General features: G+C 40.4%; 1 protein-coding gene across 2 annotated transcripts; it reads left to right on the forward strand.

Annotated features, from left to right (window-relative positions):
* The first annotated feature begins 716 nt into the window (after window positions 1–716).
* On the forward strand, window positions 717–20250 carry KLF5 (KLF transcription factor 5). Of its 2 annotated transcripts, none has more exons than XM_055542642.1 (4): window positions 717–1273; window positions 3562–4435; window positions 5447–5506; window positions 18428–20250. In XM_055542642.1, exons 1-4 carry the CDS (start codon window positions 1022–1024, stop codon window positions 18604–18606), a joined length of 1365 nt encoding a protein of 454 aa, XP_055398617.1. In that variant the 5' UTR covers window positions 717–1021; the 3' UTR covers window positions 18607–20250. The 2 variants fall into 2 exon arrangements, with proteins under 2 accessions (XP_055398617.1, XP_055398618.1); XM_055542643.1 differs by lacking the exon at window positions 717–1273 and adding an exon at window positions 1428–2814.
* Window positions 20251–21124: the final 874 nt, after the last annotated feature.

The raw sequence follows: 21124 nt of genomic DNA on the forward strand, positions 1-21124 counted from the left end.
TCTGCTACCCATTTAAATACTGCAAGGGAAAAAAACAAGCTTTTATGCCAGGACTTAAAAAAAATACCTGCCATTAAACCTTTTATTCAGGACATTCCAAATTTGCTTTGCTAAAGGGATTTATTCACTGCTAAAGATACACAAGAGACAAGAGCTGTTTTTAAATGTTTATCACACCGCCCCTAGTTTTGCGCTAAAGAAAAGTACATTTTGTATTTTTAAAAATACACGCTCATTAAACAAAACTCTCCAAAACCTTAGCGCCCCCACCTAGCTGCCTTCTAGGTTTCAACTTGCGAGTTTCAGGTCCTTGCACAACACCTAAGGCGTGCAAAACTCTTTTTCTCGCTAATCCTGGCAGAGAACAGTCCGAAGAGATCTCCCTCCACGTCTCCACCCGAATTCCCTCTCTTCCCCAGATTCCACTCGCTTCTCTTTTTCCCTCCGCCCCCGTCTCCGCCAGCCCAATCTGTCAGAGAGGTTGTGTACAAACTGCGCGGCCGCCCTGCGCGCGAAGCTCGTGGCCCGAAAGGGGTGCGGTCCGCCTGGCGGAGGCGGGGCTCTGAGCCGAGCTTCTCCCTTTTCATAGGCTAGCCGCTCAGGCCCGGCCAGCTTCGGGGCCCCGAGATTTGTCGGAGCGCTGCCAGTCTGGCCGGCTGGCCCCGCCTCCCCGGAGTTGGGTAAAATAGAGGCGGGCGTCAAGTGTCAGTAGTCGCGGGGCAGGTACGAGCGCTAGCAGCTCTCTCGCGGAGACAGGCAGTGGCGGGAGCGGACTCCGGGGAGCTAGGGAGCGCGGTGGGGCGGGGCGGGAGAAAGTGGTCGCCGGGTGGACGTCGGCGTTTACGCGTGGCGGAGCGGAAGAGTTTGGCTTTTCTTGCGCGGCTTTGAAAACCGCGCCTGCTTGTGAGCTGAGGGGTCCGTCCGGAGCCAAGCTCGCCGACCCGAACAGCGTGGGCGAGGTGGGAAGCGCGCTCGACTCGCGCCCCGCGCCCGGAACCGCCCTCCCCACCCCCAAGTGCCCATGGCTACGCGGGTGCTGACCATGAGCGCCCGCCTGGGACCCGTGCCCCAGCCGCCGGCCCCGCAGGACGAGCCCGTGTTCGCGCAGCTCAAGCCCGTGCTGGGCGCCGCGAACCCGGCCCGCGACGCGGCGCTCTTCCCCGGCGACGAGCTGAAGCACCCGCACCACCACCCGCAGGCGCAGCCCGCGCCGCCGCAGCCGGCGCCGCCGCCCGCCGCGGGCCCGCGGCTGCCCGCCGAGGAGCTGGTCCAGGTAGGAAGAGCCGCTCCCCTCCCTCCGCCTCCCTCCCGGGCCTCGGGCGTGTCCCGCCGCTGCGGCGCGCGGGCGACAGGGGCCGCTCCAGGCTGGGGCGCGCGTCCGGGCGCACCGCGGCCCAGGGTTGGGGGGCAGCCCCGCCCTGCCCTGCCCTCCTGGCCTGGTGGGGGCACCCGAAGGAGGGGGTCTATGGGGAGTCTGCCCTGCCTGCTCTGTCCGGGAAAGGTTCAGGAGGGAACTGGTGCTCACGCGCACCTTGTTTTTCTACCATTTGGGGGATGAAAGCTCGTTCCTCACGCCGGACCTCAATTCCATGTGTCTCCTAAATCCGCGGCCTCCCGCTGCCCTGGCCTTAGAGGTCACCCGCTGTCCCGACCCACGGCGTCCCGGATTCAGTGGGAACGCAAATGGGGGTGGGGGGTGCTGGAGGGAGGCCCTCGGGGTGCTAATTTAATATCGCTTGGTGCAACCTGCTTTAGACGCGATCGTAGGGCTCCTTTGGACAACGGGAGTTAGAAAAGCTAAGGTGGTGTTGGAGCGCTTATTTTTCCTTAGAAAAGAATGAAAAAAAAAAGAAGGACCGGGAGGTGTTGTTTTCTTCATCTGCGCGTAAATTTCCTCCCGGAGCCGCGTTGAAAGCTGGCAGTTGGCTTTTACACTTGCCCGGCAGCCGAATTAGAGCAACCGCCTGTTTCTTTCGCCCACGCAGGGAGTCATATAGCCCAGAAAAAACTTCCCGGGACTTTTAGCCTGTCCCAGGGAAAAAAAAAAAAATTGGAAACATACCCACATGCAAACAGCTGGAAGAGCTAAAATCAGAAACCACTAACCACCAGGGGAGCAAAGCGCACGAAAGGGTTTAGTTCGGTTTATTTCAAGACGCCTCATTTAATACCTCCTTGGTATACTGTGTATTCGCTATACCCAGCTCCTGCTCCGGGGGTCTGCGAGTGTCACCGTGCTGTGCAAGGGCAGTGGCATTTGTCAGAGATGTGACTCACAAGACCAGCGCGATTTTATTTTTAAATCGTATCTTTGCGGGAAACCCGAATCTATATCCACACAAAATGATTCGGGGTCCGATAGCTGAAATTAAGTAGTAGCCAAAAACAAAACAAAACTGTTATTCACTTCTTAAAATGCCACGGTTAATAGTTCTGTGAGCATCTAGTTGGGGGTGTTGTTTCGTATGTGTGTGTTTCTGTTGAAATTTCCTTTCAGTGCTCAAAATTTTAGAAGTTTGTGTTATACTAGGAAAGATGATAGCTACAGAAGACCGAAGAGACCAGTTACAAGCTGGATTATGTCCTAAAGAAAAATCACCATTTTAAAACCATGTGGGCATTTGTCAGTTTGCTGCTTAGAAGACACAGGAGGATAAGGGATGACTGAGCTTTTTACAGAGTGAGGGGGAATGGAGCATTGGCCCACTGAGAAGGACACGATAAATGTTTGGCTGATGACGGTGCTGGCTACTAGCAGCCTCTCCACCCACGGCCCCTTAGCACCACTCTACCAAAGGAATGGCTTTCCCCTAGGTAATTAAAGATCTGTTTTAGATAGGGATATGAATAGGAACATTTCATTATCATATTAACCAATTACAGAATCTGTTGATTAAAATCAACATTTAGATCAAACTGGTGGAGAAGTTGGTTGGTTCTCTCAGTGGATACTATGTTTTGCTCAAAACATAGTATTTAAGTATTTAAGTTTCCATTGAACTGTAAACTGGAAAAGGCACTTAAATAGCCAAAGAATATGTTTTATATTAGCTATTTCAGCAATATCTACCCAAGCAAAAAAAAAAAAGAGAAATTTTGCAATATTAACCTTAACAATAAAGGTTTACTGAGGTTTTTTTTCCCTTTTCAACCACTGGATTTACCTATATGACATGAATAAGATAGAGATAATTTGGCCTTATTACAATACTGTATTTTCAGTTGTAATGGAGCAGAGAATCCTGCTTGTATATGAGTGATGATAAAGTATACTTTATTATTGCATCAGAAAGGAATATTTTTTCTCTTTGCTTCCTTTTTCTTCTTGATTTGTCTCTTTCACTTTTTGTCTGGGGTTGACTGGGTGCGATTTTACCAAACACTTGTTATACACAGCTTTGTAAGGTTTTTGGTGAACCATTTGTTACACAGTTGACAAACCTGATAGGTTTATAAGCAACACTTAGAGGAGTTTGTTGGGAATTTTTAGTAAGCACAGTTTGTTTTTACTGAGATGATGAATTGGGCAGATTATACATGTTTCCATCTCTTCTTTTTTAGACAAGATGTGAAATGGAGAAGTACCTGACACCTCAGCTTCCTCCAGTTTCTATAATTCCAGAACATAAAAAGTATAGACGAGACAGTGCCTCAGTCGTAGACCAGTTCTTCACTGACAGTGAAGGGTTACCTTACAGTATCAACATGAACGTCTTCCTCCCTGACATCACTCACCTGAGAACTGGCCTCTACAAATCCCAGAGACCGTGTGTAACACACATCAAGACAGAACCTGTTACCATTTTCAGCCACCAGAGTGAGACGACAGCCCCTCCTCCGGCCCCAACCCAGGCCCTCCCCGAGTTCACCAGCATATTCAGCTCCCACCAGACCGCAGCTCCAGAGGTGAACAATATTTTCATCAAACAAGAACTTCCTACACCAGACCTTCATCTTTCTGTCCCTCCCCAGCAGGGCCATCTGTACCAGCTCCTGAATACACCGGATCTAGATATGCCCAGTTCTACCAACCAGACAGCAGTAATGGACACTCTTAATGTTTCAATGTCGGCCGCCATGGCAGGCCTTAACACTCACACCTCCGCCGTCCCGCCGACCGCCATGAAGCAATTCCAGAGCATGCCCCCTTGCACATACACCATGCCAAGTCAGTTTCTTCCCCAGCAGGCCACTTACTTCCCCCCGTCACCACCAAGCTCAGAGCCCGGAAGTCCAGATAGACAAGCAGAGATGCTTCAGAATTTAACCCCACCTCCATCCTATGCTGCTACCATTGCTTCTAAACTGGCAATTCATAATCCAAATTTACCTGCCACCCTGCCAGTTTCTTCGCAAAACATCCAGCCTGTCAGATACAATAGAAGGAGTAACCCCGATTTGGAGAAACGGCGCATCCACTACTGCGATTACCCAGGTATGTGATCCTGCCTGGTTAAAGAATCAGTGTGTGTTTAGCGTGTTCATGTGTGCCATTTTCCACCTCACATTCCAGCTTTACATGGGAGAGTAGTGGTTGACAGTTAAAAAAATTCACCTGCTCTGCTCTTGTTGCATCCCAGTCTCCAGTGCCTTACCCAAGTAGCTGTTTAGTTACTTTGTGCTTATTTGATATAGTAAAAAAAAAAATTTGGAATATTATGGGGAAAAAAAAGTTACTGGACTCTTTTTTTTTTAATGTTAAATACGTGAGAGTCTTGCTACACTTACTTTGTTACTGTAGCAATCTAAATTGGAGTTCTTAATTCTAAATGAAGTAACCTGGAAAGGAATTACTTAAGTAACATAGGGGAAAAGAAGGGGTGGCAATGAAGAGTGGGTTGGTGCAAGACAAGACCATCTATAGAATAGATTTCAAAGTTGGTTTTGATAGCATGTGAGCATATGCTCTTTCTTAATGAGATATGTGGTCCAAAATATAAATTGATGACCGTGATAAATATATCTGGAACTTGCTGGCATAAGCTAGTTTATGATTAATACAGGGTATAATTTATTGACTGTGGTACATGATATGACATGACATACTAAATGAAAAAACAAGAAATATGGGAGTACAGAAAATTGCAGTCATCTTGGATAATGGTTTAACATTGTCAGCTCTAGAGCCATTAAAATTTTTTAAATCACTGAGGTATGTGTTACTAGTATAAAGCACCTACTGGTACAAACATAGATTTCCCATTTGTAGTTTGGCTTGATTGTCTGCTCTCTTTCTGCTAAAGTGAAACATAAAGCAAATCACTTTATACCTTTAATCAGGTAATAGGGGAGTATGCTTTAAAACATCTCTTAAAACTGAAGCTTCAAATATCTCCTTGCATGCGAGATTTCATCTTTAAAGCCCGATTTTAAACACTGAATCATCAGATGTAAAGATTTCAAAAGGATCTCCAGAATGACATGCTGTTCTTCTCCTTTATTTCAGGCTGCACAAAAGTTTATACAAAGTCTTCTCATTTAAAAGCTCACCTGAGGACTCATACTGGTATGTAATTTTCTTGTTAATTCTGTGAGTTGTGTAAATAGTATAAGTGGTATTCATCCTTTTAAAAGCCAGCACGTGTTTGATCTCTTCTTTCTTCTGTCAACTTTTATTTTTTAATGGCTTACCTTTTTCAGCACTGGCTTGGCTCAAAATTCAGTTCAGTGAAAAAAGTTTGGTTCCAGGAAGGCTGATGTTCCCTCATTAAGGCCTTGCCCTGTCACCTCACATAGAATTAATTGCTACCAAACATAAACAACAATGTTTACTAATGGATTTTAAAACTTTAATGGCACTGCTATTCCTATCTTGAAGGAAAAAAATGTAACTCATTTTCTCCCTCCGTAACAAATCAGTTGGCTTCTATAAAACTACATCAAACACTAAAGCCTTTTCCATTTAGCAGGTAAAGCGTAATTGCTTAATAAATTATCTTAATTTCACCTTGAGCCTAAAATATCTGTGTTTAGCATGTTTTCCCTGCTGGTAAAAGGTGGGCTGGAAATTGAAAAATACTAAAATCAGGCAAAACTAGGATCATGGTTTGAAAGCTATTTTACATTCTACCCCAGTCCATATTATACATTGGAGAGACTTTATTCCAGCTAATATCTCATCCGTGTTTAAAATGTTTAGCCCCTATAATTTTATAAAAACTTTGTCAGATCTATACACTCATTTTAAAATGCTTTTTAATTTCAAAACTTTATATCAGAACTTATTTGAGGATGAAATTAGGTGGTGGCAAGCTGTAAAAATCTCCAAATACCCAAAGTATTTTTAAAACTATGGGTGGTTACCATTAGTGATTTTCTTAAAAGGATAGGCCTAAAGGAAAGAACCTATACAAAGTTTTTGTGTTTTTTTTCCTCTCCGTAAATGCAGCTTTAACCTAAAGTTCAGAGAATAAGTTTGCTAATAAAAGCAATGGCCTAGCAAAATGTTTTATTCCATCATTGCTATGGAAACCAAAGTATTCAACAGTTCCTTTGAATGGGCTGCTGGATTAGTGTGAGGACTTGAATTTCCCCAGGCTAGATGTTACTATGGAAATTGAGTTTTGATAAATGAAGTAGTTATCTCTAACTGCTGCATTAAAAAGTAAAAGCCTTTGAACAAAGGTCAGTGCTGAGATAGAGCTCAAAGAGGAACATGGCTGCAGACATTTCATATGCGCATTGGGAAGTATTGCTTGATATCCCAGTGATAAATACTACTTAAAATCTAAATAGTGTTGGCGACAATGTGGTAGATTCCAGGGCTTTCTGAGAAATTGCTTTTAAAGAAAAGACATCTCCTGTATTTATCAGTGAAACCAGTGGGTTGTTTCAACCTGAAGTTTTTAGGTAGAGACAAAAGGCTATCTCCTAATCCCAAAGTAGAAGTTATATTTATACTTAAACAAACACCCATTAAGCATGTAAACTCAATCTGAAGTTTTCAGCATACAAATGACAAGACCATGAAAACAGTCTCTAACTATCCTTTTATAGAATGTACATTATATATTTAGGAAGAAACATTGAAAATGGGTTTTTACCTGAATTATGATTAAGGAGAAGAGGAAATAACTTCAGAACTTTTGAGCTGTTTTTTTTTTCTCCTTTGAAAGTCCTTGAAATGGGAGATAGCAAGGAGGAAACAATGTTTCTCCTGAGGTTAAAGTCTCCTAATAAAGAGGAACGTGATTCCATATATCGATGCAATCAACTGCTTATTGCCGGGATGTAGTCAGGGCATATCTAAATGGCCTTGCAACCCCTGGCAGGGTTTAGTGCTCAGAATGCTTATACCTGGGATTCTGGAACTTGACCTGCTGGCAGGGAAATTTAATAGTGGGTTGTCTTAACGATGCTTATACTGAAAAAGATAAAAACCAACTAAAAAGAAGATGTAGGCCTAGTTTGAATCCCATGTATCGACTTTTCCACCCGATCATAAATGTGTGTCCATTGACATCTGATGAGTGAGACCCCGTAATCCAGTTTAATAAAGTTTTGTTTGATAGCCTTTCAGATGCCTCGAGGAGGGTTTGTGGCAGACTTGTTCATCTGGCTAAACCCGTTCTTGGGTAATCATAGAGCATTGAGGTTGTTTTCTCCTCATTTTTAGTTTCTACACAATGCCTTTGAAAATTACCTCTGCGCTCTCATTGCATCCTCCCCACCCTGTCGTTTTTTAATGAATGTATCTGAAACTAGTGACGTTTTTTTTTTTTCCCTTCTTCCTTTAAGGGCCCAGGTATTTCTAAATAACTTCTCTCAATTTAATTAGCTTTTTTGTTAGAGGACTTTAAAAATTTATATGGGAATGTTGATATTGTATTTTTGATATAAAAATTTTTTAATGATTGCCACTTTAAGCAGAATGTGCAGGACCCTAGGACTTCTTTAGAAAATAATTGTAATTGCTTTAAAATGTCAGGTTACCTTATGTTTTTAAAATGTTTTAAGCAATTAAAACAACCTACGCCTGAGTTCTGTTTAATTGCTTATTCTGGATTTTTAGATTGCAAATGCTTCTTGACTTATAAACCGAACATAAGGACATAGTCTTTCCCAAACAAGACGTATTTTTAAAAAATTCAAGATGAAAGGGTAGAAAATAGCAGTTAGAAGTCTCATAGCATTCAAGATTTTCTAGGTTTATACATTTTGATTTCTTTATTCAGAAAGAATATACAAAAGTAATACAAAGCTCTATATGGTTAGACAAAATACCTGAAATTGATGTTGCCTCTGTTCTAGGGGAAAAATTGTAAAAAGCATGCTGTGTCTTTATATATATGTGATAGCATACTTCCTGGCCTATAGGGATATCCTTATTACCTGTGTGAAAGTGTTTGTGTGTTACTTCTAGCATATATATATATATATATATATATATATATATAGCACCTCTGATTAGAAATAAGTATGGCTACTTAGGCAACAGTGTCACAAAGTGTATATGTCCAAATAAAAATATTTGTCCTTCTAACAGCATTTTAAAAAGCACATTGGCAAGAAATTGAAAACATTTATCACCCGATGCTAGTTTCTTGGTATGCCTGAGTCCCATGAGTTGAAATGCTGCTTTTACATTGAGTGTGGAAATTTCTTTGAAAATTGTGTTTACACTTTAGTAAAAAGTACTTACTTTCTAAAGAAAGAGTTCTGAAAAAGCAAACAGGGCACTCTGAATACCGATGTTTGAAATCTGAGTAGTTTTAGTCACATGCGTGGCTGTGCACTTAGCCCTGGAGTATATGGTAAAGCAGTTGGGGAAAGAGGGTATGGTAAGGTTTTATGGTCATTTGGCAGCTATCTGGAGCAGGGCAGAAAGGGAGCAGTTGTTCAGTCTGAGCAGCACACACTGGGCGTCAGTGTCAGTAGCCCTTAGATCCAGACTCTGTGCCCAGGTTGCTGCATGTGGACTACATGATCCCAGAATGACTGCCGCTGATCGACAAGAGAAGGACAATTGGAAACACCCCAAAAAAAGAAAATGGAAACATACAAATAACAGAACACAAAGTGGACCGTGGGTGAAGCACTGGCCTGTTAGAATCTCACAGCTGTATTCGGGATTCCTTGTTTAAGAAAGAATTTCGCAGTAAGCCTTGAAAAGATTTCTAGCCCAAGACTACTTGTAAAGGGGCTAAATTCCCACCTGCTGCCTCACTTCCTGTGTAGAACACTTTTCTAATGACATTTATATTAAGATGGTACTGTGTGTACTTCAAAATACGTAATCTCTGCTAGAGATTTATTACTCAGTTGATTTTAGTTTCAGTTTGTGTACTAAAAATCCCTAGGTATAAATTCCTATTTAGTTCCTTGCTCTACACTTACTATCCATTGGATGGCTTAGGTATAGATTTTTGTTTTAAAATACTGGCCATGTTGATAATAAAGGTATTTTCATTTGCAGCACTTCCCCACAAATAGAAAACATTCAAAATGTTCTGAACATGAATTATTCCTTTTTTTGTGGAACTGTGGGAAGTGGTAAAACATTTTAAAAAATATAGAAAGGAATTAATTTCCTTAAAAAATGATTTAGAGTTAAAAGCAGAATAAGATTTTATATATGTGTATGCACACATATATGTCTCCATATATATGTATATAGCCTTAGTGGAGGTCATGCAGTTTGTATCTAGAGATCAATGTTGGTAGGGGTGAAAAAAATTGGCAGGATGAAATTAGTACTCAACTGATTTTTTTGAGTTAATATTTGAAAACTGCAGGAAAAAGTATCCCATTTAGCCTGTTATGTGTTACCAGTTATACATTCTTAAATTATTTTTGTTTGCAGCTTTGAAATTTATTTTTCTATATTGACAAGTTCAAGTTAACATAAAAAAAAAGTAGCTAAGAGAGTCACTCATTTAGATGCCTGGAAAGGTATTTATGAGCATAGAAGCTTAGAAACAATTTCTTTTTAATGACTAATGGGAAAGGTTTAACTTTACTTCTGGGACTTGCTCTTTCATCTGAAAAACATTTACATTTACATAGGAAATTGATTAAACATTGTTTTGAGATGATAAAGCATATGGAAGGTTAAGAAGTACAATTTGATTAAGCAAACATTTTTGACTGAACTTTCGAGAATCCAAAGAGAATCTCTTCTCCCTGTTGTTTTTATAGATTAGTGGGAGAAGATAGTTCGTAAATGGACTAAATAGAATTGCTGAAGTCGAGATAGAAACAATTAGCTGTGAAGATAGTGAGGACGGTAATGTTTTTAAAAGTAAAATATTTTAATCACCAAAGGTTTTTACTTTGGCAGATATTTTTAGTTTTATAGAATGTAGTAGCTGTTTACTTGATGACCTACATCTTTTCAGGTGAAAGATTAGAAACAAAGTAATGTCCTAGTTTAGCAAGTATCTCTGTAGCAGCATTCCTATTCTGTCAGCCTGTATTATTTATATCCAAGAATCTCTTACAACTCTGATTAAGGTGAGTTGCTGTTCTAGAAGTGCCTCATAGGTAACTTTCATTAAAAAACATCCAGGCAGAAGAATATACCTGTGACTACTTTATAAATGCACACTGTTTAGAGCTGGGAAGAATCTCCAGGTCAAGATAACCACGTTAAGTGCAAATTTAAGGAAAGGATAATTAGGACTCATTCAGTACTAGAGAAATGAAAATATAGAATTTTTCTATTTTGGTTAAAAAAGGTAAAATATTTGGTTTACCTTTAGTTTACCTTTTGGTTAAAAAAGGTAAAATATTTCACCGAGACTTCACTCTTTAAAAATTTTACTTTGGGTTCTTATTACAAGAAAGTGAATCTGAATGTCATATTTGTGTCAGGAGACTCAGGAACTGGTATTTCATTAACACTATCAGTGATAGAGGATGTTTTTGTCCAGAACCCTTGGGGCTCAGATGGTAAAGAATCTGCCTGCAATGCAGGAGACCCTGGTTGGATCCCTGGGTTGAGAAGATCCCCTGGAGAAGGGAGTGGCTACCTGCTCCAGTGTTCTTGCCTGGAGAATTCCCTGGATAGAGGAGCCTGGTGGGCTCCAGTCCAGGGTCGAAAAGAGTCAGACGCAACTGAGCGACTGACACTTAGGTGAAGTAGCGGAGGTGCTTAGGTGCCTAGAGATTGGGCCTGCTGGGGTAGAGACTGCCACCTTGGGTGGCATGCCCACCCCTGTTCTGTGTCTGTCTTTGACCAGCACAAGGGGTTCCACAGTTCCTTGGTTTTCCTCAAATCCAGTCCAGTTCTGGAAAAGAAAACTTGTTTCTGTAGAGTTGATTTACCCTTGTACAACTTCAGGATGGACAATAAACTGATTTGGAACATGTCCTTCTGAAGAGTTTAAAAGTACGGTCCTCGCCTAAATGCACATTTAGTCAGATAACACTCAGTGGTCCTTGGCAGAAGGAACCAGGCAAAACCCTGCTGCAGGTGAGGCTGTGGTAAAAAAAAAAAAAAAAAAAGACACAGTATGGTAGCCTTACACTAGATGCCTCCCCGTCTCTTTTACCTCCCCACCTTTTCATGAGTGAAAATTCCTAAGTCGGTCAGCCTCAGGACACACTGTGATTAACCAAAGGTGCCTAAGGAGGGTTGGGAACATCCCCTGGAGAAGGGAAGGGGAATCTACTCCAGTATTGCCTGGAGAATTCCATGACCAGAGGAGTCATGGGGTCACAAAAGAGTCAGACACGACTGAGTAACTAACGCACTATTGACTATTGAAATAATTTATTCCTCTTTAACAGTCAGAATAGAATATGGATGTTAAGGAGGTATGGCAATAGAAGACAGTCTCTGTGTTTGAGGAACTTTCATGGCTAGTTAAGGAGGCAGAATACAGTTGTTTGAAGCCTTCATTCAGCAGTATCTGTGCCAGTACAGATCAATCATTTAGATCAAATTTAAGTGATGATGGGGATACAGAGAAGTGTAATGATTTCTCTTGGATTCTTCATAGGTTTTTTGGAAGGAATCCGGTGAGTCACATTTTAAAGATAAGCACAAAAGAAGAAAGAAGGGAATTTCTTAATATAGCCTTTTAATTCATTTCCTTAAACTGAGCACATTATTGACAGGGATACTCTGTCAAGTAAACATTAGGTGAAGTGAAGTGAAAGTCACTCAGTCATGTCCGGGGCTCTTTGCGACCCCATGGCTCTAGCCTGCCAGGCTCCTCTGTCCGTGAAATTCTCCAGGCAAGAATACTGGAGTGGGTTGCCATTCCCTTCTCCTGGGGATCTTCCCAACCCAGGGATCAAATCCAGATCTCCCGCATTGCAGGAGGGTTCTTTACCATCTAAGCCACCAGGGAAGCCCAGGATGTACATTAGGTACATTTGCAAATACTAGCAATAAAAATCTTTGAAATGAAATGCCTGCCCTTTTGTTGCCAAGTATAGGAGATGTACTGCAGTGACCTTTAGTAAAAAATTTTAATAGAAAATTACTGATATAGATATATAAAAATATGAACTAATAAGCCAAATCAAAATCACCTTACTTTATGTGCTTTTAAAGATATCTAATATTTCCCTATGAGTTTCTTTAATCTTGGTATTAATGCTTCTCTTTTTTTAAAACCTTTTATTAGAATGTATACTGTTTTAGACAGAGAAGGCAATGGTAACCCACTCCAGTACTTTTGCCTGGAAAATCCCATGGACGGAGGAGCCTGGTAGGCTGCAATCCATGGGGACACAAAGAGTTGGACATGACTGAGTGACTTCACTTTCACTTTTCACTTTCATGCATTGGAGAAGGAAATGGCAACCCACTCCAGTGTTCTTGCCTGGAGAATCCTAGGGACGGGGGAGCTTGCTGGGCTGCTGTCTGTGGGGTCACACAGAGTCAGACACGACTGAAGTGACTTAGCAGTAGCAGCATACTGTTTTAGAATCTAAATTCCTTAAGTCTCTAGTGATGGGAAAAGATCTGATGATTATTGAATTGCATGAAAATATTTTCCCCCTGAAATAAGAGTTCATTTTGTGCATCAAGGACTCAAATTCTGAGAATTAAGGGGGGATTCCCTGGTGGCTCAGATGGTAAAGAATCTGCCTGTAATGCAGAAGACCCAGGTTCCATCCCTGGGTTGGGAACATCCCCTGGAGAAGTGAAGGGGAATCCACTGCAGTATTCTTGCCTGGGAATTCCACGAACAGAGGAGCCATGGGGTCACAAAAGAGTCAGACACAACTGAGTGACTAACGCACTATTGACTATTGAAATAATTTATTCCACTTTAACAGTCAGAATAGAATATGGATGTAAGCTATTTGAGGCCAGAGACCAAGCCTTATTCGTTGCATTTTGCAAGTCACCTGGCACAGGTTGTGATTGTTAGTACATATTACTCTCGTTTACTAAACATTGAATTTAATTCTGATTTTTGACCTCTATCAAATATAATTGATTGGATTTAGTTTTAGCATCAGGAAGGAAACCAGATATACAAATTTGCTGTAACAAAAAGGCTACCTAAAATAGATAAAATTTCCATCTATGATACTTTTCTTTTGTTAGAAGAATCTATGTAGAACATTCTAGGAAAAGGCCTTACTGTGAATCTATTGCACATGTTCAGCCAAGCAGAGAAACTTCCCATTCTAGTGTGGTAGATTCATAAGTCATTTTTTAGTCTATTCAACAGAAAAAAAAAAATAGCTGATTTTTAAGTTCATCACTAAAGTCTTTTCAGATTCTTAGCAAACATGTTCTGCTAACTCATTGATGTTCCTTTCAGTTCAGTTCAGTTGCTCAGTCGTGTCCGACTCTTTGTGAGCCCATGGACTGCACCATGCCAGACTTCCCTGTCCATCACCAACTCCCAGAGCCTACTCAAACTCATGTCCATTGAGTCGGTGATGCCATCCAACCATCCCATCCTCTGTCGTCCCCTTCTCCTTTTGCCTAGGGTTCCTTCAGCTCTTTTAACCTAGGGTTAAAGGAGAGCCATCATTAGGTGGTATTTGGGGATTGTCAGTCCCAGCACAGGACCGCTCTCAGAAGTCCACACCTCCTGAAAGGTGGGCGTCCTTGGGGGCTGGCTCAGCTGGGATGTGTCCTATGCTTTAGACAGTCTGAGATTTAAGGCCTGCTTTGAGTCCGTTAGGCTAGTCGTTAACTGACCTGAACAAACGGCTTTAGAATCTTTTAATAAATGTGAACAATACCTGTGTATTCCTTACATCATTCATATAGCGCCTGTATCAGTGTTTGCCAGTGGAGGGTATAACCGGGACATTGAGGAAAAGTGGCAGGCCAGGCTTCTCAACATGACCTCATTGTTCTGCTTCTAACTCTTGGAGTTGTTGTTGAGGATAAATGAAATATGAGCACCTGAGTCATAGTACGTGCTCAGTGTCTGTTTCTGCTTGCTCCCTCCTTCTCCTGGTAATGGTTTTGCTTAACATTAATTGAATTCATCAGTATGGATAATATGTATATTTAACCATTGTTTTTTAAAAAAAAGGATTAAGGATTTCTAGCAAAAGAGTCCTGGTAATTTTATAAGACGATGAGAAAGTATACACTTTATTTGAGATAAAGCTGAAGCTTGTTTTTTGTGCTGTACATATTTGTCACTTTTTTTTCTTCTTGTCTTTGGAAAGTTTCACATTAACCACAGCATGAGAACTTAAAAATACAGTTGATGTTGAAAGAGCTTAACTAAATATTTTAAATTGGTGGTATTGGAAGGAGATTCTGTAAAAATCCAATTAAACTTTTGAAAGCTCTATCCTGTTGAAATAACTTAAAGGAAGTTAGTTTGGTTTCCCAGAAGTACTATGCATAGTGTTTCTGGCTGAAGAAGAAAGACCTGAATCTGCTATTTATTTGGCCAGAAATTGGGTACCAGCTTCCTCTACAATGTTTTACTTGAGCGGTGTTGACACTTGAACAAATCCCGTACAAACTGCCCCAAGTGGGGAACAGTTGTCCTTGCTTCTGTGGTAAAGCTCCGGCCCCATAACTAACATCCAGAAACTGGTAGTATTCTTGGCTGAATACTCTATAGATACGTATAAATTGAGAGCAAAACCCCAACTGTTTTAGGAACTTTCATGGCTACCGTTTTTCAACCAATCAGTAAAGTAAACTTTTAAAAATACTGATGCAGTTTATTGCTTCCTAGCCAATAAAAATAGTGAACAAAAAGAGTCTAGTGTCCCTTGTTTCTTAAATAAACTTTGAAAATTCAGTTCTCCTGCCATTTAATTATTCAATTCAAAAGACTAGAATGACTCCTTTTTAAATCAGGCACTTTTTTCCCCTTGCCTCAGACATCAGAAATAACTTTCTCTTCACGTTAAATGACAGTGAAGTATTTAGCCAACCTGTTTGTTTTGGTGATTTATTTTTCACAGGGAACAAGAACAAACACTGGGTGTGCAAAAAACCTTTTTCTGTTTGATTTACATTGACAAGAGTGATAGCTACATTTACTACTGGCATTAAGACATTTCTATGTATTAAACATACGTGAATATAAGCAAAAGAAAAGTGGTTTATTTCTGGTTACTTAAAAGGTTTAAGTGTATTAGCTTAAATTCTTTGAATTTATTCTAAGAGGGGGAAAAGAAACACTTCAGGAAGTTAAGGTGTGCATTTTTAAAATGGAGCAATAGGAACCAAAAAGGGAATTAAAAACATAAAAAGTATTTGTGTGTTGGTTTGGAGCCAGAAGTGAGGGAGAAGGAAAGGGTGGCTCAGGGATACTCACTCCAGGAGTTGAAAGAGAAACCCCCTGGGAAATAATTTGTACAAAATTCAGAGGGCTGCGCTGTGCCTTCTGTCTTTGTCCTTATGGGGTTTTGTTGTGGAGTCATGTTATGAATTATGTGACCCTTATGGAGTCACAGTGGTTATCAGGACAGCAAAAATACATTAACCACAAACTTTGGAAATCTCGGTTGATGTGGACAATGTCTTTTAAAATTTGGCCTCAGCTGAATAATCTTACAACTTCCTGAATATGATCCTGTTAAATCAGGCAGAAAAAGGTAGTTGAATTTCACTGTGGTACTAAGTAACCAGTGTTCAAAGCAACACAGGCTTTTCTCCAGCAGAAGAAAACATTTTAAAGAATTTAGAAGTTTGGCTATTCAGAGTATTCAAATGCTATTCAAATAAAACTCAGCAGTTATATAGAGTGGAATCAGGAAGAGAAAGATAAATACCCCATTCTAACGCATAGATAGGGAATCTAGAAAAATGGTCCTAAAGAATTTATTTACAGGGCAGCAATGGAGAAACAGACATAGAGAATAGACTTACGGACATGGGGAGATGGGAGGAGAGGGCAAGATGTATGAAAAGAGTAAGATGGAAACTTACACTACCATATGTAAAATAGGTAGCCAACGGGAATTTGCTGTATGGCTCAGGAAACTGAAATGGGCTCTGGTGTCAGCCTGGAGGGGTGGGATGGGGAGGGAGACGGGAGGTGGGTTCAAAAGGGAGGGGGTATATGTACACCTATGGCTGATTCATGTTGAGGTTTGACAGAAAACAGCAAAATTCTGTAAAGCAATTATCCTTCAATTAAAAAAAACTCATCAGTAAGCCAGCAGTACTTTAAGATGCAAATTTACCTCACAAATTCTCATCTTAAATTCACAGAAAATTATAACCAAGTTAAGCATCAATAGAAGAACTACTAGTGATTGCTTAGTGAGAGATTCTTTGGTCTGGGGGTTTATTTAGAGGAATATACTATCTTAAATAGGGTTAATTGATTCTAAAACTGGGAATTAAGGCTGCCTTATAAATAGTATGGGCTTTCCTGGTGGCTTAGATGGTAAAGAATCTTGTAGTGCAGCAGACCTGGGTTGGGAAGATTCCCTGGAGAAGGGATCGTAAGTCATATTTTTTTAAAAGGTGACATTAATTTTATTTGTATATCAAAAATATACAATGATGTGGGGCAATTACATGAAGTCAGAAGCTGGTCTGTGGTGAGGAACAGCAAAGGCCTATGACAAACCTGGAGTTTATTTGTGTGTCATTGTGGGCAGAATCCTTTGGGGCTGTCAATATGGAGTAGTTTTGAAAGGTTACCAGCAACTAGCAAACCTTAGACAACATTAAGAAGAATACAGATTCAGAGGGGTGGGGAAGTGGCTCAGGTAGAGGAGTAGGTCAGTGGCTCAGGTAGAGGGGTAGGGCGGTGGCTCAGATGTCAATTCACTATTTAAGTGAAGAGAGATAGGAAGATTGAATTAGAGGCTTTTATATATTACATATATAAGTTCCATGAGTTCAGGAATTTTTGTTTTATCCTAAGCAATCAGGATAGTCCCTGGCATATAATATACATTTGACAAGTCATTGATGGAATGAATTTTGATAGTCTTTCTGGTGCAGTGCATTGCAAAGGGAAATTAAATGTGCATGACATCACAGTTAAGTTATTGGTACCAGACTTCCTGATCTGGTAAAATTGTTAAATGCATAAAACTTTTAACACCATTCAGCTTTAATCTTTATCTAATTGTTTTGCTTCAATCTGAAAAATGGGAAGATGTGAATATATGCATAGTGGAGGGAATTTCAAAGAGCTAGTCCATATTGGAAAGCCATGTGTTAAGTGAACTGGCTTATGTGCTGGCATTTCACAGTGGCTAGTGTAGAAACTTTTAGGCCACTTTGTTGCAGTACAGGGTCTCAGTTGTGGTCCATTAAGTTGGTGATGTGAGCAGCTCCTTCTTGTAGCTCCTGAATTTCTTCCTCCCTTGGCCACCTTAGAGCCATTAGTCCCGCACTGATTCAGTTGGGGTTGGTTGGTATAGAAATTACATTGGCACAGTAGTAATAAAGCCACTCAAGCTCATCTAGTCATCTCATGGATTTACATGTGCAGGAACAGTTCAGTGCTCATCAAAATATGAGCACTGATTCATCCTGCACATGTATTTTTTAAAATTGTTTAAAGAGAATTTTTAGACAATTTAAAAAAACTGAAGTACAGTTGATTTGCAGTATTTTGTTTTAGCACATGTTTTAGGTGTACAGCAAAGTGATTCACTTATATATGTATCTATTCTTCCTCAGCTTCTCGTCCCATATAGGTTATTGCAGAATATTGAGTACAGTTCCCTGTGCTGTACAGCACATCCTTGTTCGTTACCTATTTTATATATAGTTTCGTGTATGGGTTAAACACAAACTCCTAATTTATCGCCCCCCCCCCCCCCCCGCCCCCACCCTGTAAAGTTTTCATTTTCCGTTCTTTAAAAGTACAGAGTACTTAATTAAGGACCATTCTGCAAAACAGTGACTGTCTGCACTAGATGCCCTGAGCAGTTTCTAGTTCATCAGGAATCCACATACCTTCCTCCGTAGAGGCTGAGTTTGAAAGAAACCCCTTGGCGGACAACACTACCTGCCTTGTCCAGGGTTGCCAGCTGCCCGCTCACCTTCCCCTCTTGGTCTGTTGCGCAGGTGAGAAGCCGTACAAATGCACCTGGGAAGGCTGCGACTGGAGGTTCGCGCGCTCGGATGAGCTGACCCGCCACTACCGCAAGCACACCGGGGCCAAGCCCTTCCAGTGCGGCGTGTGCAACCGCAGCTTCTCGCGCTCCGACCACCTGGCGCTGCACATGAAGAGGCACCAGAACTGAGCTGCCAGCGCTGCCGCCCGTGCATCCTCCGCCGCCTGCCCCACACAGCTCACTTGGCAAAATTTTAAACTACACAATTAATTCTATATATATATAAAAGAAAACGAAAACACAAAACTGGAAATGTATATTTTGTATATTTGAGAAAACAGGGAATACATTGTGTTAATACCAAAGTGTTTGGTCCTTGTCCGAATCTGGAATGCTTGCTATATGCTGGCTTAACCCAGGCAGATGCCGTCATCTCAGACAGGTAGCCCCATCTCAGTGCGGGCTGGGCGTGCAGGGTGTACTTGCAGTGTTCTTCCCAAAGCACCACCATTAAATGTGACAGTGTTTAGCAAACAAGTCCGTTGGGCACAAGAAGACAGCTGGATTGTGTGTCAAGATTTTGCTTGACATCAGAGGTTTTTTCAATACAAGATAATTCTCTAGAGATACGCAGCATACCTGGCAATTCACAAATAGCCATTGAACAAATGTGTTGTTTTGTTTTGTTTTTTATATGAGTTGCCTATATTTGCTATTCAAAATTTTGTAAATATGCAAATCAGCTTTATAGTTTATTACACGTTTTCTAAGATTCTTTTGGGGAAAAAAATCATAAATAATTCTTTTGGAAATAACCATGAATACATTTACAGTTAGAACTTATGGTAAGATACCTCTTAAAACCTTACCAAATTCATTTCTGTGGTAGGTAGAAATAAATCACTCAAATGAACTTCAAAAGCAGATTTCATGCACTGATTAAAATCGGATTGTTTATTTTAAATACAAGCTACATTTTATATGAATTGTGAGCTCAAGAGCTTAAAGATAGTTAGAATATTCAAAAGTTAAAACATCTTACAATAAGCTAAACAGTATCATTTTTGAAAAGAAGGACATACGTAGTTTTCACTTGGGAATGTTGAATTTATGATGCAGTTTTCATATACGGAAACGCTGAATTTATGATTCAGTTTTCATATACTGGGATGTTTGCTTGTGCAGTACAATTGGTTAAATGCCAATTTATGTGGACTTTGCATGTAATATACAGTGAGACACAGTAATTTTACCTAAATTACAGTGCAGTTTAGTTAATCTATTGTTAACACTGACTCAGTGTCTGCCTTTAATTATAAATGACATGTTGAAAACTTAAGGAAGTAAGTGCTACATATATGCAATATAAAATAGTAATGTGACACTGATGCTGTTAACCAAAGGGCAGAAGAAATAAGCAAAATGCCAAAAGGGGTCTTAATTGAGATGAAAATTTAATTTTGTTTTTAAAATATTGTTTATCTTTATTTATTTTGTGGTAATATAGTAAATTTTTTTAGAAAATTTTCATAACTTGATAAATTATAGTTTTGTTTGTTAGAAAAGTTTCTCTTAAAAACGTGTACATAGATGACATGGTGTAAATATTTTGTAAGAGGCTTCAAAATGTTTATACGTGGAAACATACTTACAGGAAAAGCATAAATTGGTTGCTGTTTTGCTTCTTTTTCCCTCTTATTTTTGTATTGTGGTCATTTCCTATGCAAATAATGGAGCAAACAGCTGTATAGTTGTAGAATTTTTTGAGAGAATGAAATGTTTATATATATAAACGACAATTTTTTTTTTTGAAAATAAAAAGTGCCTAAAAGATTCATGTTGTGCCTTCTTCCCCTACCATAGCAAAAACAATGAGCAAATTCCTCTCTCGTAACTATTTAAAAGGGTCTGTTTAATGCAGACAGTTAATAAAGTAATTCCCACTTTGAACCAGTATCTACCTTTGTTTAACATGGAAGAGAGGAATTTGTTTTTACAATATCAAAAGTATAAAGGGAGGCATACTTCATGAATGTTGATTTCCCCTATTCTGGTCAGTACACATATACATTACTGATTTTATGTTTTCAAGATCATTACTGTAGACACTGGAGGTAATTTGTATATCCTAGTTTAAATTCTTTTTTGGTCACACCTCTTGGCTTGTGGGAGCTTAGTTGCCTGACCAGGGATTGAACCCAGGCCCCAGCAGCTGAAGAGCTGAGTTCTAACCACTGGACTGGCAGAGAATTCCTTGTATATCCTAGTTGTATTGTCAGAGGTAAAACAAGAATAGGGTTTAACTTTTTTTCCTTTTTAAAAGAACAAAACCGATTTTAACCACTAGTAGCGATACACCTGGGAGCCTACACCTTGGCTTCTAGTGCCACCTCCAGTGAAAAGAACTGGGGCTCCTTGGAGACATGGCTGATTCTGGGAGTGGATGTACAAAATAAGCCTGGAGTATCTTACAGCATAAGACTGTAAGCAATCAGTTCCCACAGTGATGCAGGAATGTCAGAGCAACAATATAAAACATGATTGAATTGTAACCAATCCTGTTTTTTTATTAGCATCAGATCAGATCAGTTGCTCAGTTGTGTCTGACTCTGTGACCCCATGAATCGCAGCACGCCAGGCCTCCCTGTCCATCACCAACTCCCAGAGTTCACTGAGACTCAGGTCCATCGAGTCAGAGATGCCATCC

Source organism: Bubalus kerabau, chromosome 12 (assembly GCF_029407905.1).
Source record: "Bubalus kerabau isolate K-KA32 ecotype Philippines breed swamp buffalo chromosome 12, PCC_UOA_SB_1v2, whole genome shotgun sequence".
NCBI classification, from domain to species: Eukaryota; Metazoa; Chordata; class Mammalia; order Artiodactyla; family Bovidae; genus Bubalus; species Bubalus kerabau.

Bases quoted from the DNA above. Each gene is read 5' to 3' on its own strand.
- KLF5 (XM_055542642.1), top strand. From the start codon at position 1,022: ATGGCTACGCGGGTGCTGACCATGAGCGCCCGCCTGGGACCCGTGCCC. The intron at 4,436-5,446 runs GTATGTGATCCT...CCTTTATTTCAG, and splicing joins CCACTACTGCGATTACCCAG to GCTGCACAAAAGTTTATACA. The intron at 5,507-18,427 runs GTATGTAATTTT...TCTGTTGCGCAG, and splicing joins TCACCTGAGGACTCATACTG to GTGAGAAGCCGTACAAATGC.